Source organism: Styela clava, chromosome 9, assembly GCF_964204865.1.
Source record: "Styela clava chromosome 9, kaStyClav1.hap1.2, whole genome shotgun sequence".
NCBI lineage: Eukaryota > Metazoa > Chordata > Ascidiacea > Stolidobranchia > Styelidae > Styela > Styela clava.
In genome coordinates, this window is record NC_135258.1 from 8,772,610 (window position 1) to 8,789,459 (window position 16,850).

Here is a 16,850-nt window from a genome sequence, read left to right on the forward strand (position 1 = left end):
CCATCATGAAGTTTTCAATGCAATGTGAACCTGAAGATTGCGCATTCCTACCGACTTAAGCCTTGACTTAGGCACCGTGTTTGCTGAAAGTTTGTTGACCTAGCGTGGCAGAACTAGTGTTCCCGTACCTCATTTAAACTGTTTCCACAAATTGAAATAAAACAGCATATTTTAAGTGGAATAATCGCTTCACAGATTCATGAAAAGTGGTAAAAGTAATGGTCTCATAGCAACACGACATTTTCACTATTAAGAGATGAAAATTTGAATCTATTGGTCTATTGAGAACAAAAAAAGCGATTTTCCCCCAACAACAACAAGAGATTAAAGCTCAAATATATGGACACGAATACCAAAACGAAGTAGTATCAAATCTTATACAGCGACGATATTCTACCGTATCACCCCCTCCGACTTTGCTGACTACGTGATTGCTGGAATGCGATCGTGGAACCACCACACGGTGCGCAATTCATAATTTTGACGTCATAAGCCATAACACAAAACTTCACGGTGAAAAACGAATTTCATAGAGCCCTAAGAATTTTTAAAATGAATAAAATAGCCTTCCAGAGACAACAACAATATTTTACCACTGAAAATTTTAGAACAATTGGTCCAGTAGTTAAAGAGAGAAGCGATTTTTTTACACAAAAACAACAAGAATTTAACAGAACGAGCCATAGGTCCATTTTGGTCGCTTCCGTAGTATGTGTACCAAGATGGCGCACAACCTGATAACCCTAACCGGGCACACATACGATGTTCAGGTTGTGCGCCATCTTGGTACACATACTACCGGAGCACCCCTTCGTGCTCAAACAAGTGTTCAGCAAAACGATTCATAAATAGATTTCGTGCCAATATAGTTAAAGTTTGTTTGCTAGTTTTTTTGTTTTTATATATAGTAGTCATTATTTAAATTCCCCGTCCAAAACTACATTGATCTTTCAAATGTTGGTCTATCATGATTCATTCATGAACACGGAGAGAAAGGAAGTGAGATTCCAATATCGCAACCGGGAGTTTTGCGTATCATGTCAACGTATTACCGTACATAATTTTTTTCGAATGCATGCTTTTCTTGGTAAGTCAGGTTTCATACGAAACCGCGCTATAAGTCAGAGTGATTTCAGACTTCAATTTCATATATACCAATTCTCGCATTCTTTTGTTCAAACCCAAACGAATTGATTGATAAAAATGAACTTTTTTTATTTTTTTTATTTTTCATTGACTTAAGTTACTCTATTGCAACAACTCTTCTAATTGAATAAAGCATTTCCATTTTACAATTTTGCCACCAGCAATCACCACATGTTGCACAAGTAGAGTACATCAAATCTAAAAAGTTATACATTAATACTGCTATTTAATAAGGAAGCAAAATCGTACTGAATTGCACAGATGTATTGAAATGACAAAGAGAAGTAGAGTACCAAATATGGATCGCCGTATTATTTATTGCATTTACCTTTCACCCCTTTCTTGATATTTGTCATATCATTTGAAATCCTAATAGGGAGTAGCCTGTGTTTCTTTGCGGCGAAGCGGCAAACAAAACACATTCATATCTGGGTTTGTTCAAACAAGACCTTTGGTATCGACGAATATAGCGATGGAGCCCATCGTGGCTGTCTATATTTGATCAACTTGCTGTGCTATCATAACCATTGAAAGGAATTATTCTTAGTATCAGATGTTGAGGTGCTTGAACTAGCTTGGACCGGTTATGGAGAACGCCACAGAACCCAGGCACACTTAGTCGGAGCCAGGAAAATAACAATCAACTTGTACAGTCGCCTCACAATAGATACCAATAATAACTAACTTGCGACTATGAAATTCTAGTTATTTTCACTATGAAACCTGATTCACACAAACCAATGTCGCAGCATGACGTAATAGTCACTATACCGATATATAAATCTGCCGTTAAGTTACGTTCACCATCACTAAATTCATGAGATTGTATCGTGATTGCTTGAAGCAGAAATATGAGCTCCCCAGTTGTGTCAATCGTTAATGGTAAGGTGAAGGGTAAAGTTGTAGAGCTTAAAGTAGAAGATGCAACAAAAGTTAATGTATTTCGAAATATACCTTATGCAAAACCGCCGACTGGAAAATTAAGATTTATGCCTCCTGAACCGTAAGTATCATATATATTACATATATTAAAACTGCATGGTAGCCGACTGGAATACCTATTTCATATAGTGGTCCTCTCGCGGTCGTTTGGTATTCCTAAACGATATTACGACATTAGACATGTACAAAATTGCGTATTAGGGGCCAAACAGAAAGGCTTCAAGTTAGAAAATAACTATCATAAAATTTGCAATATTTTATACCTAGAGCGTGCTCTTGGGAAGGCATAAGAGATGGAATAACTCCTGGTAATCTGCCGATGTATTCAACATTATATGATGAAATGATGAATAAATATTTTCCAACACCTGATCAATATGATAGTGAACAGGTTTTGAGCGAGGATTGTTTGCATGTATCTGTTTATACGCCAAGTCTGGATGTAGGGAAAAAATTGCCGGTGAGAACTGCTGTACTGAGCCCATTGATAATGAAAGGCATTGCGTAACTTTTTCTGTACCTTTAAACTTAAATTTGACATTTATATCTCCCGAAGAACACAAACTTATTGGACACGGTTCTCTATCGAATTACGGGAATAATCAATTCAAAATTTTCAGTGGTTAAAGGTTAAAGCTTGTCCTTGTCACTATTACTTTTATTTATATCAAACAAAAATTGTTGTGGACTCCATGGAATTCGTTTTCCACTTCGAAGTTTGGGTGGTGACGTCACCAAAATTAAAGACTACAAACCCTGCCGTGGTTCCGTAATCACGTCTCGGTGATCTGGTGGTCAGACCTTTGGTACTGCAAAAATATTGATACCATTGCGTGTTCTCAAATAAATGGTGTAATATGTTGTATTCATTTCAGGTCATGGTGTATTTGTACGGAGGGGGATTTTTCTCAGGTTCAGAGCGTCCTTATGAAGGAAGCGCGCTAGCTGGAATGAACGATGTAGTAGTTGTTGTACCAAATTACAGAGTCGGTGTTTTTGGATTTCTTTCCCTAGGCCCATCGTCTATCTGTTCAGGAAATGCAGGACTCCTTGATCAACAACTAGCTTTAAAGTATGCAATTTTAAATTTTTTTAGAAAATATTTAGAAATTATCATTTTAACTATTTTTAATGTATGACTACTTAAATTTAGATGGGTGAAAGAAAACATTGAGTTTTTCGGCGGAGATGGCAATAATGTAACTATATTTGGGGAAAGCGCTGGGAGTGTTTCTGTCGAGATGCAACTCATGTCACCCCTGGCCCGTGGCTTATTCAACAAGGCTATTAGCCACAGTGGAACCTCAAACATGGCTGGTACGAAACTGCATCAAAATAATTTCCCAGCGATAAACAAATCTTATGGGAATATTGAAGAATATAATGCTATATATATATAAAACTTTGAATTCATTGACTTTGTTTCAGGATTGATTCCCGACGCTGATAAAACAATCAAAATGAAAAATAAATCTCTGGAATATCTTAAAATAGATGAAAAGGTTGATTCCAAAATTGTTGAAGCTTTACAAAAAATACCAGTTGATGATTTGATGGCGGCAATGTTGAAACTCATGGAGGTTGGAAAAGGACAATTTTACTTTACAGCTTACACAATACAACAGCGTTTATCTAATTTATAAAACATTTTCTTTTTTCTCAAAAAAAAAAAAAGCTGGAAGTTTCATTTCAACCTTGTTACGATGGAAAAGTGTTTCCCAAATCTCACGAAGATATGATGAAAGACGCGAAGTTTTCGAAAATACCTTATATCATCGGATGCAACAATACGGAAGGATGTGGCCTCCTTTCATGCCTGGGATCGCCAAACTTCGCACAAGGAATTACAGAAGAAGAATTGAACAACATGCCATTCCTCGTGGTTTGTATATTCTACCATCCTTCTCATTACTTATCGATCTTAAGATCGGTAAGTATATTGATAGGTATTTGTCTGTCTGTCTGTCTGTCTGTCTGTCTGTCTGTGTGTCTGTGTGTGTGTCTGTTAGATGCACGCGATATCTCACGAAAGCGAGATTGAATCTGCTCCAGATTTTGCATGTGCATTCATCTTATCTCGGACCAGAAGCCTATTGATTTTGGGCGAATTATGTCTTATAATTAGCGAGTTATCAATCAATTATTGATATAGTGATCTAGATTTTTGTAAAGCGAGAGAATTTTGAAACCCGCCGAGTGTGTGTGTGCGATGCGCAGTGCGCAAGTTACAAGAGCGGATGAATCGAAACTGCAGTTTCTGTTTTGGGGGATCCCCTAACTATCGATCGATAAGTCTTCGGTTTCCAACCGATATTCTCGTTCTTTATCTTTGTCATTCGCCAGTTACGACTACTTATCTATACTACGTTACTTTCAGACTTAAGATGTTTCGTTTCATTTTTTAACTATACTCTTCTAGGTTACAGAAGAAGGATTGAAAAAATGCAAGGAGCATTATATCAAAAACGATAAAGATGAAAAACGATTCAGTAAATTGATTGGTGATATTGTGGGAGATTCCATGTTTGTGTCGAAAGCAATTCAGGCTGCATCGGCATACTCTGGTAAACTTCATGTTGATATAATGTATAATAATTTGTCATAAATATTATTCACAGTCACTTTGTATCTGTATATAGAAATATTGAAAACGATCATGAATACACTATCCCATGAATCACTGTCCTCACAATATGTCTTTTTAATGTCTTAACAAATGTTATTTTTTGACAGGCATAAAGTAATTGAGTGTATTAGCATAACCCCACATTTGATTAGAAGCGTTCCTCCGGCCGGTTTTGTATTAAGAAATTGGTAGTTGAGTACTTATGTTGTATTTAAGTGTTAAATGTGTGATTTGAGCTTCAATTTTTGCTTTGATTGATCGCGCTGAACAGGCTTTACGCCGCAAACTAAAAAAATTAACTAATTTAACACTAAAATTATGATTTGCTATAGCTCACGTTTCTCGGGTACTCCCGTAGTGTGTGTACAGGTTTAGTGTTAGGCCATAATTTTATTCCAATTTTCCTTATTTTAATTCTATTACGAGTTTCGAGACTGTCGGTGTTAGCCAAGTGAATATACCCCCTATCCATAGGTTTAAGTCCCTTTACACAACTTGATGTAAAATAGGCAAACAAAATTAGTTACCTCCATATTGGTACGATTCTTGAAATAATTTTTTTTTATCATGTTGAAGCTGGGGAAGCTCCTGTGTACTTGTACTACGGATGCTTTCAACTACAAATGTTTCAAGATGAGAAGTATGGACCTGAAGTTAGTAAAAAGCCAAACTGGTGTTTATGTGATCACGGTGATGATATATTCATGACATTTGGATGGCCATTTTCACCGTTTGCGTTGACGAGCGGAGCAAAATTTACGAAAGATGAAGAGGAAATTAGCAGGAAATTTATGACATACTTGACCAATTTTGCCAGAACTGGGTGAGTTATTGTAATGCATGAAGCGCTTTGCAATTTTTACGTAGATAGAAACACCCTTTGTTCATCACATATATCACTGTAAAAATCAATCAGCTTATAAAGATTTTGAGAAAATTACATTTTTGTAAATTTAGGATATGTAGAACCGAATCTAAATATGAACATAGGGCATTACCTATAGAATCTTAGCTGAATCAGGTACAACTTTGTAACCTAGACATACAGATTTTTTTTAAAAAAAAATGTGAAATAAGATACTTTGGTTTTACTGCAGCGGTATGCGGACATGATATTTCTGAATGTTGTAATGCTAACACGCTGATTGTATATTTATTTACATCCATACAGGGACCCAAACAAGGGAAAGAGCGTGGATGTAGACTGGCCGAGGTATAAGCCGAAAGGAGAACATCTTGTTGTCGACAAAACGTTTTCAGTTGGAAAAAACCTGGCCGAAAAAGAAGTCGATTTCTGGGATAATGTTATGCCTCCTTACATGAAAAATAGGACCGTGGAATAACGATGATATGATAACAGCGGGAATATATGAACCATTCATTATATTCAAAGAGTTCTGTTGCAACTTTCTGTTACAACCTAATCATTTTGGTCTTTGGTCTTGGTCTTTGATCTAAATTTCACTCATTACCTAATACCTGAAATAGAACTTGAAATAATCACTACAATTTCGTAAAATATACAATCTTACTCTTACATTCTCACTGTGTTTTAAATGTAATTACTACAACATTGTAATTCTACATTTGTTTCAAATTATAACATACATGTTCTTGTAATAAATATAACTGGATATCAACTCAATTCTACATGAGAATTAAATGTGTACAGTACTTGGGTTATGAATTTTTATGAATACAAACCAAAAATAGTCACAGCTACGCCATAAGTATCGTCAGCAATGTGCCATCAGATTCAGAGCTACGGAAAATTTTGTTTGAATGTTGTGTTTAACCATTATTCGGATTTTTTTTCTCTACAAAATATTTGTACGTACCATTAACTCATGTCACTAGTGAAGTAAGATACTCAATTTCGAAAATGGTGAACGACAAGTCTAACAAATTAGCTATACATAATAAAAAGTGGAATAATATGTGAATATATCATTTATAAATTTGTAATATGATATGTGTGATATGCTTGTGTTGGATTTTATTTTATGGAATCAATGACAAAAAAAGACAAACCTAACAGTTAAATCTGAACCAACTATATGTGCACAGGTGTTAAAGAAATATGCGATAATCAAGATATAAATGTTAATTCAATCAATTTTAAAACAATACAGCGAGTAGATAGATGTTCTTTAAATAGAAAAGCCAGCATATATGTCACTTCTTCCTCATTCGAATCTATATTCCGCAATAAAACAGGTAGTCTATAAAAAGCCGAGTGGTGGCAAATCTACCAAGAATATTTCTAGTAGTAATTACAAAAAATAGTAGCACATTACATAACGTTGACAGTGGACGTTGTGCATGACCTTTTTTAGAGCAAAAGCGTTGCTTATCAAATCTAATTCTAGATAATTCTTATATGTACCACACTGCATTTGAGAGTAGTACAGGTTGTTTCACTGGGCAAGAGTGATAAAATTGCATAGTTGAAATCTGATTCAATTTCAATTTTCCATAAATGTGGGTTGCGAAGTTGATTGCGTTGTAACGCTCGTACGTACTTTTCTGCTTCTCTTTTTCTTTCAAATGTGACTTATTATCGTATTTAGACGGGGAAATTATAAAATGGATTTATCCCATCGCGGTCCACATCATTTTTATTGTTTTCTGTGCGATTGAGTTTTCAATTAAACCCGTTAACCGAAATAGCTCAGTTCAGTTTTGTCAATTTTTATAATATTGACTTTGAACATTGTTCCGAACGGTGTTTCGAAACTGCTTTCGAGACGCTACCGGATCATTGAAAAATTTCGCAGTTTCAATTTCGAAACGTATAATGACACCATTAACTGAAACATTTAAAAAGTATTTAATCATGTTGCAAGTTGTTTTAAATCAATTGATTTAAATCGAATCAAATAGGATTAAACAAGTTGAAACATAAAATGTGTATGTGAAAACTTGCCTAATTGATTCTCATCGTCAAAACCGGTATATCATTCGAAACGCCACTGGCGTGGGTTACAAGGCATGCCCATTCAAGCTGAAGCGCAATATGTTCACAAACGTAATGGGCGGATGGCCGCTCGTATATTCTCCGTCATTGTATTAACACAATGGTTTCAGCAGCGTCAGATCAGCCTTATTTTCGATTGTATATAGCAGAGATGGCGAACCTTTTTCAGTGAATGGATCAAGAATTATATTTTTATCGTGGATCAGAAGAGAGTGGGTCACAAATATTATACACGCATATGAATTACCAAAAACGTTTAGGATGATGCGGCAAATTACAGTTCCAAAGAGCTCGGAGGGAATTCTGATAGTGTATTTTTTGATCAGCTTTTAACTACATCAGGGCACTTTTACACTGCCCCGTAATTATTTCAGATTTATAGTTTTTATTTCAAGTTTGAAAGATTTTGTTTTCTCAACGACATTGTGGGCGAGAAACTAATAAAATGCAAAGTTGCATCTCGTTCTTGTATAACCCCTAAAACAGTCTGCAGATGCACTTTCGAAAGAGAAAAGACGTTGCGAGAAATGATCAGATCAATTACATTGTTATGTCATGAACGATGTCAGAGCCAATGGCTGAATAACGATTCACAGCGGTGCAGACATAGTTTGGTTATTGTTAATTTAATTTAAAGCCGGTTTTATCAATTTTTATCACTGATATGTTAGCATTTTTTTAATTTTATTCATGCCTTGGCGGGTCACGAATAAAGCGCGTCAAAAACTCAAGGGAAAAAAGAAGATTTCAATCAGTACTTTGTTTTAAAAGAGGCTGTTTATTTTTTAAATAATGAAAAAACGAGTTGTAAACAAGCTAAATCAAATTTTCATAATTTAAATGTGGAGATTAATGTTTTTATAACTCGTATGGTCAATCTTTTACAACCTTTACCGAACCGTTGGTATATTTTAATTGTTCCTTTATATTTGGGTGAGAATCTTTAGGTTTTTATCCAGTCAGGCAGTTGTGTTATCTTCTGCTTATACCAATTAATCTTTACAGACACATATATCCATCAGCTTTCAGTGCTTATTGGTACTTTTACATAGCATACCTACATGGGATCAGTATGCCTAGGCATTACGAATTATGGATTCCATATAAGGTCATGAAGTTTCTTGATTCATTGCATTGCGCAACAAATCGCAATAACGGTTCCGTAAACTTCAGTTCATTTTGATTGCTGCCATTTTTGGCATGAATTCTAGACACGAAAGCCCGGGTGTCGATTGATAGGTAAATAATACGCTTCGCGCTATATATTCTCTCGTTTTAATTTGTTGATTCTGATCATACTCTCGTGCTTTGCCTAAAAAGGAAACGGATGGAATAAACAATGGCGTAAAGCTACCTTAACAAAGATGGTGTCGCGCTTAGAAGTGCAAATATTACTTATGAATATGAGGATATATATGCCAATGGGATAGATAGTGGCCAACGCTTCGTTCTTATGTAAACTTATTTAAGTCGGTATGCTTGGACTAATGTTCGAGTACCGGTAATTTACTGAAATTCGGTAGTTACATAGGTTTTCTATTGAAGCCTCGAGAGCTTTTTCGTTCGATTTATCGTCAGTCAAGCTAGGTCTCAAAGGCAGAATAGCAGGCAACCACGATAACTGATTTATCTAGTAAAACTGTTGATTTTTTCTATAATGGTTAGTTGGTTACTACCGCAAGCAAACTGGTATATATAAATAAGACATCGGAACTCACTCTGCAGCTTTACTGACAAAGTTAATAAAGCTTGAACCTGTAAGCTGCATTGTTGAGATTATATTTTGAGAGTAACGGTAGGACGTGTCGATAGGTCTGAGATGAAGTTGACAACAGGATTGTTGATATTTCATTTACAAATGGAAAAAACTCAATAAGGTTTAAAATATTAACGAAAAGCGAGGCCACAACCACGCACTGCCAATCATGTGTAACTACTATTGGAAAGCAACAGCGCGACATAGGGAGGAAATAAAAAAATGCACGAAAATAATTCGTTTTATTTTCTACTAATGTTAGCAGTTGTACTGACTAGGAAATTGACAATACAGCATGAGTCCTCCAATTGTAGCTACTGCAACTGGCAAAATAAAAGGAAAACTTGTGGAACTCAAAGTTAAAGATGCAAAACCAGTTAACACCTTTCGAAATGTTCCATTTGCAAAACCACCGATTGGAAATTTGAGATTTCTGCCTCCTCAACCGTGGGTATTAATATGATTTAAATGGTTCAAAGAGAGCACCAACTGTGGTTTAAAACCCGTATCAAATCATGGGTGAAACAGGCGATGTCGGAGTTTTGTGTCTCTCTCTATTCGAATGTGGTAAAATGTGATTATAAGTTAAATATTAACAGGGCTGAATTTACAATTAAGCAAAATAAGAATGTGCTTAGGGCACCATTTTTAACAGTAATGAGGTGCTGTTAAGAAGCGATAGTCGTTAAATGTTTAAATGGCATTTCACAGTAACTTCAATACTCAATAACACCTCAACGAATTCCTACGTACGCCGCTGTATGCGTTTAGGTAAACCAGCAAGTGTGCAGTCAAAGATGAACGCTGTCTTCCATAACATATGACACACCCGTATTTTATTAATGGAAGGCCCTTTGACTTATTACGTCTCACCGCCTTAAACTAAATATAGAAAAATAAAACTTTAACCGCCCTAGCCCCTTTCCAAAAAGGAACTTGACTTAATCGTTGATAAACCGTGCTTTACTATCCAGAGCGGAACCATGGAGTGGAATCAGAGATGGAACAACTCCTGGAAATTTACCAATTTACTCAACAGCATACGACAGCGTTACAGTTCCATATTTCCCATCACCTAATCAGTTTGACAATGAAGCAGTTCTTAGTGAAGACTGTTTGCATTTATCTGTGTACACCCCAAGTCTGGAACGAGGAAAAAACTTACCGGTAAGAAACCTGCCAACGTTACAGTGCACTAATATAAAAATCTCCCGCAATATAAGATTTAGACATCGTAACATTCTCGCAAATATCTGACGTCTTTCAACTAAGATTTTCAAATGTCGAATCATAATTTAACGAGTTTACAGCTACTTTTCTTTGTTATTATTTATCTCTGTTTTGGCAAGTTAGCAGGATGATGAAATGAGTGAATTAGACTTAGTTATTTCTGGAGGCATGAGTGAACACCACTTTTTGGCACTAGTCTCCATTTAAGACAAAGACATGAAATACTTCGTGCATTTGTAAGGCCATTTTATAAGTATAAGAGATTTTACTGATTTTGCAAAACCAATTCTATACACTTTTTCTGATCTTTTCACAATCTTAGTCAGGACTTTTTGTCTGAAAATACTGAAACTGTTTTCATCAGATATTTTATTTCATTTTAGGTCATGGTGTATTTATACGGAGGGGGATTTTCCTCAGGTTCAGAGCGTCCTTACGACGGATGTGCTCTTGCTGGAATGAACGATGTCGTAGTTGTTGTACCAAATTACAGAGTAGGAGTTTTCGGGTTCTTCGCACTTGGACCAACGTCCATCTGTTCAGGAAACGCTGGACTTCTAGATCAACAACTGGCTTTGAAGTATGTTAGACTTGCCAAATGCGTTTTTTCCTCTCTAAGTAACTAGAAACTATCTAAGTGACTAACTATGTTTCATATAGATGGGTCAAAGAAAACATTGAAAACTTTGGTGGAGATGCAAACAACGTCACTCTATTTGGTCAGAGTGCAGGAAGTGTTGCTGTCGAGATGCAAGTTTTATCGCCGTTAGCTCGAGGTTTATTCCATAAAGCTATTAGCTTCAGCGGACAAACTAACATGGATGGTGAGAATAAGTATTTGCAAAATTGTACTAAGTAAATCTAACGGTTCATAAATTAAGGTAGATTAAACTAAAAAAGATGGATAGATCAATGATAGAAGAATCTTAAACAGCAACTTATATGCGAATGCTGTTTATATATATAAAATTTACTTTAATTTTAATATAACTAAGTTTATTGTCAAGCATTTTGATACTAAGTTTTGTGTCATCTTCGAACTCAAATATTCCTTTTTTTTCAGCATTGTTTCCCAGCCCCGAAGAGGTAACTAAATCTGCGAAATTTTTTTTGGAACTTTTGAAGATTGACGAAAAAGATGATCTTAAAAGTCTTGAAGCATTACAAAAAGTATCATCTGATGATTTGATGGATGCCACTGCGAAACTATTGGAGGTAACAAGAAATATCTCAAATAAAAAGAGAATATTGCGACATCGTAATATGCCGTCACAGATGTTTCTTCTTCCCGAAACGAAATTGTGCGGACGCTAAGACTCTTGAATCTCTTAAGATATTTATCTTCATTGTCGCTTCAGCATCCTTGCATTATATACATACAGATACACTGGCACAAAAGTTTAGAAGAAAATAAGTAGTTTTTTTCAGCAGAAGCTCAATCGATAGCAGAAGTTTAATTCCAAACTTTCTTATTACTGAACTGAAACATATTGGCCTCTATACGTGACATGGTCTACTCCGAAAACTTGGATAATTTTACTTTGAGCATATAAATCAGCAATTTTCATTCATATTAGCTTTGTCGTAAATGCTGTAGTCATTTGACTAAACATTTTTGCAGAAAAACTGCTTCTTTCAACCTTACGTCGAAGGAAAAGTGTTTGTAAAACCTTACGAAGAAATGATGAAAGATTTAAAGTCATCAGAAATACCTTATATCATTGGATGCAATAATACGGAAGGATACGGCCTGCTTTCGTGCTTCCTATCACCAAATTTTGCAACAGGGATGACAGAGGAAGAATTGAAACAATCGCCCTTTCTTTCGGTTAGTTTGTTTGTACAAAGCCTTTTTTGTCGTTTGTATTTATTTCATTTATTACTACTATTATTTCTTTGCTACTTTGCCTTTTGATTTCCTCGCGTAACACCAACAAAGTCATAACATGGTCTACACATAGAAGTAGCAAGTAAAATGTGTGTGTGTAACCGGCATATAAATATAGCAGAACGTAAGAATAACGCCACAATACAAAAACATATTGACAAATTTTAAACTGTTGATGCATGAAATTTACGAGTTGTTTTTCCATTCTAAACTTTGTATTACATATTTTTTTCTGTTTTTCATTCCTCACTTTTTAAGACCACGGATTGTGCTGCCCGTGATATTCGTGGTTACAAATGTAATGGCGAACCACGAGGGTTTGCCCATAACCTCGAAGTAAATCAAGACATTCAATTTTAACAGATTATTCAAACAGAACAACAATGTTCCACGCATTACAACTACTGTTCCATTTATGACTCTTTTTCTCCACTCTACTTTACTCCTTTGCTCTTCACCATTTAGTATCGATTCAAATTATGTCTTTGCAGTTAACTGAAGAAGGCTTCGAAAAATGTAAGGAGTTTTACATCAAGGACAATTCAGACAAATTAAAATTCAGCAGAATGCATGGTGATATGGTTGGAGACTCAATGTACATTTCAAAAACAATTCCGAGTGCAGCAGCATATTCGGGTAAGATACGTGTATATAAAATTATACTTACAAGATGTTGGTACCCACCTACGAGTCGGGCTCGGCATTTTTTAATACTTGGTGATTTTAAAATCGAATCCAATCTCGACAACTTGGAAGATATGTAATTGTATGTGATGTTTAATTTTCCGTTTGTATAAATTACTGACAACTTAGAATCCATCACTCGGGCAGTTCGCTGAGTGTTCACACACTATGAGAAACATGTTTCATCAATAACTCACCAGAAAGGGAAAAGGTTTATATGTCAGAATTGCATTTCAGAAATATTTTTAACATTCTAATGTCAGTTTTTTTTTTTCTGATTCAGCTGGAAAGGCACCCGTCTACTTGCTGTACGGATGCTTTCAATTGCAAATGTTTCAAGATGAGAAGTACGGACCTGAAGTTGGCAAAAAGCCAAACTGGTGTTTATGTGATCACGGTGATGACCTATTTATGACATTCGGATGGCCATTTTCACCGTATGTTCTGCCTAGAGGAGCAAAATTCACGAAAGATGAAGAGGAAATTAGCAGAAAATTCATGGCATACGTGACAAATTTTGCCAGAACTGGGTGAGTGTTCTTGAGTCAAACGGAAAGTCAGATATTTAAATATTGCTAATCGTTTGGGAGTATTCGACGCCAGAAAGAAATTCCCCAATTATCTAGATTTGAAGGACCGATATCTTCTGCTATTGTGCCGATCTAAATCGAGAACTTCAGCCCAAATGGACAAAACTTAGAAAAACAACATTCGCTTTTGAAACCCTAATTACATGGATCGAATAATCAATCACTCAGTGTTTCATATACCCAACGCTAGTTCTTCTATTTGTGGCAAGGGTATAATGCAGTAGTTCCCAATCTTTGTCATTAAATTACCCCGTCGCCTATTTTGGAACTTTTTATTTCACCTTCACTAAGCGTAAAACAATTTCGTTTATTCAATCTTCATTAATCCTTAGGCTGTGTTATTCGCAATTCGCATTTATATGAAACAATAATAATAAAGAATATTAGTAATACTACAGGAAATACAAAGTTAAATTTCTCTCTAAGAAATCCTCGACAAAATTCTCCCTTGTTGAGGAACTCCTCTCTGACTGGGAAACATTGGTCTAATGTTTAAACCCGTTGGACTTGGTTATAGGCCATTGTAGATGTAGCGGTAAGATCTTGGGGTTACCCCCTGGTTAAATACCCTATCCGGGGAGTAATTGATTGACTAGACTAGAGAATACCAACCCAAAAAGATTTTAATCTTGAAACAAAATAATTTGTGTATGCATTCCGTGAACTCTGCTCAATTTGAAGCGTGATAAAGGGTACTCCCGTAGTATGTGAACCAAGATGGCGGACACCGGAACGTAGTATGTGTACCAGGTTATATTTAATTTAAAGCGTGAAAAAGTCCCTAAAAACAATAGTTTTGCTATAGCGGGAGTCGGACAAGTCTCTCATTATCTGATTGCTTTGACAGTTAAATTCGGTTGTAGAAATAACAATGTATTTTCCCTAAGTAGGTAGACTTGTGGTAGTGCGTAGAAATGGTAGAGAAAGTGGAAACTTATCATTTAACATTTTTTTTCAGAGATCCGAATAAAGGAAGAAAAGTGGATGTAAAATGGCCGAGATATAAACCTCAAGGCGAATACCTCGTGGTCGATAAAATATTTTCCGTTGGTAAGAATTTAGGCGAAAAAGAAGCTGATTTCTGGAATAATGTTATGCCCGCTCATACGAAGAAGCGAACCGTCAGCGATTAAGCAGCGATACCCTGCAACGTTTATAATTATTGATGCACAGTGCACACAGAACTGCACCATGTAATACTTGCATTTAGCTATATTTTTTTTATAATTTTGCTCGGTTACATGTATTATTGGATATACTTTATTACAATTTTTGTGTTAGTTCAATTGTGAAATCATCTGTGATACTTTGAATTTATATACTTATATTTTCCTTTAATAATCAAATGAAGTTGTACGATTTTCAAGTTTTTGATTAATTTTACCTGGAACTGTTAACTCATTCCTATAAGCAAGTGTTTTCATCAAATGGTCTAATATTGTTATATGTAGTATTCTAGTATCACAGTACCATTTTGTATCAACTATATCGCTCAGAATTGTGTATTGTCCGTATATATGTTCAAATATTTCAAAATTATTTTGAACACCCTCTTAGCTTTTTCATTGATTGGACATGATTTTGTTTTGTCCGTCTCGTTTTTGAAACGCGAGTCTGCTTATAATTATCTCTACTGTAGTGGATTCTGATGAAAGCTTTGAAGTCATCATACCTTATTAGGTTATATGGTAAAATAGGGGGAAACTCTTAAAAATAAACGATTATTGAAAAAAAATACAATACTTTATTACTTGAATTCGAATTACTTAAATACGAATAAATCTATGCAGTGCAATTTAACACACACACATTTTACTTGCAATGTTTTTTACTGTTTTCCTTTGCAATTAAGAAATATCGCATTTGAACGCTGTGAAGACAAAGCTCGTGTTGTTACTAAATACTTTTAATTGAATATATGACTGAATAATTTTTTTACAATTGCAGTGTATCTATATCGTATGAGAAAATGTGTAGTTTGAATATTCTGTGGCGAGAACATTTTAGCATTGAGGTGAACCTTTTAATGCGCTAGATTTTCCGTTCATTTCAATTGATGCCATTTTTGGCATGGAATTCTAGTCTAGCATAGATATACAGTTTAATCACATTTTATGAGTCAAGATTGGCTGCGCAAAGAAAGAGAGAGAGAGGGAGCATTTATTTTTTTCGTCAAACCGGAAAACATAATGATGATACAATAACAAATAAATAATAAAACAATACACAATGCAGTTTTCGGTATATGCCAGGGTGGTAACGATACGACCATATACGGTCATCTGAGTCAGTTACCAACCAAAAGGTCAGTTTTGCTAATTAATATACATGTTTGATGTAGAAGATAAAAGAGAGCATAAATAGAAAAAGTAACGGTGGTCTGTATGGCATGGGGAAATACTAAATTACGCCATTTCGTCGTCACAAATATTGTCAGCTCGGGGGAGGTTCCTAACTTTTATGATAATTGTTGATTGCCAACTGTTTCGTTTTTGTGCGCTAAGGTCGGCAAACTATGTTTTTTTTTTGTGTTTTAAACAGTGTTCGAGGCTGCACAATGATAAGGCGTAAATTTAGTTTTTGTGCTTATGTTAGTAATTAGTGTCACATGATGTGTCATGCGCGCCAAATTTGTGCGAATATTCAAGCTTTTTGAAATGTTCAATAGGTTGTCTGAGGCTGCGAAATTGTATTTGGCAAATTTCTTTGGTTTTCAAGTAAACTGGACAATTTTTAACATTCCATGTATTAGATAGAACAGCAGATTCGGTCAGGTTTGCCAAATTCGATCGAATATTTAAGATTTTTCGCATGTTTGAAAATTTGTTTTGAAAATGCGAAATTGTGATTAGCAGATTTAATTTGGTATTGAATTAGAATTTACAAATTGTATTATTCTGTATTTTAGATAGAAAAGCGGACGTGACTTAAAATTGATGAAAAAAATACGCTTATTTAAATTGCCTCCAGTTTCACTATTAAAATGGGTGAATCAAATTTGTGTGTTTAGT

General features: G+C 35.3%; 2 protein-coding genes across 2 annotated transcripts; both read left to right on the forward strand.

Annotated features, from left to right (window-relative positions):
* The first annotated feature begins 1,750 nt into the window (after window positions 1–1,750).
* LOC120339382 (carboxylesterase 4A-like) lies at window positions 1,751–6,515 on the forward strand. Its single transcript, XM_039407492.2, has 9 exons — window positions 1,751–2,149; window positions 2,356–2,548; window positions 2,964–3,160; window positions 3,242–3,405; window positions 3,517–3,668; window positions 3,764–3,970; window positions 4,508–4,652; window positions 5,291–5,537; window positions 5,886–6,515. The coding sequence occupies exons 1-9, from the start codon at window positions 1,998–2,000 to the stop codon at window positions 6,055–6,057; spliced, it is 1,629 nt and encodes a 542-aa protein (XP_039263426.2). The 5' UTR covers window positions 1,751–1,997; the 3' UTR covers window positions 6,058–6,515.
* Window positions 6,516–9,400: 2,885 nt separating this feature from the next.
* LOC120339344 (liver carboxylesterase-like) lies at window positions 9,401–15,844 on the forward strand. Its single transcript, XM_039407448.2, has 9 exons — window positions 9,401–9,894; window positions 10,422–10,614; window positions 11,061–11,257; window positions 11,338–11,501; window positions 11,741–11,892; window positions 12,299–12,505; window positions 13,057–13,201; window positions 13,533–13,779; window positions 14,798–15,844. Exons 1-9 carry the CDS (start codon window positions 9,743–9,745, stop codon window positions 14,970–14,972), a joined length of 1,632 nt encoding a protein of 543 aa, XP_039263382.2. The 5' UTR covers window positions 9,401–9,742; the 3' UTR covers window positions 14,973–15,844.
* Window positions 15,845–16,850: the final 1,006 nt, after the last annotated feature.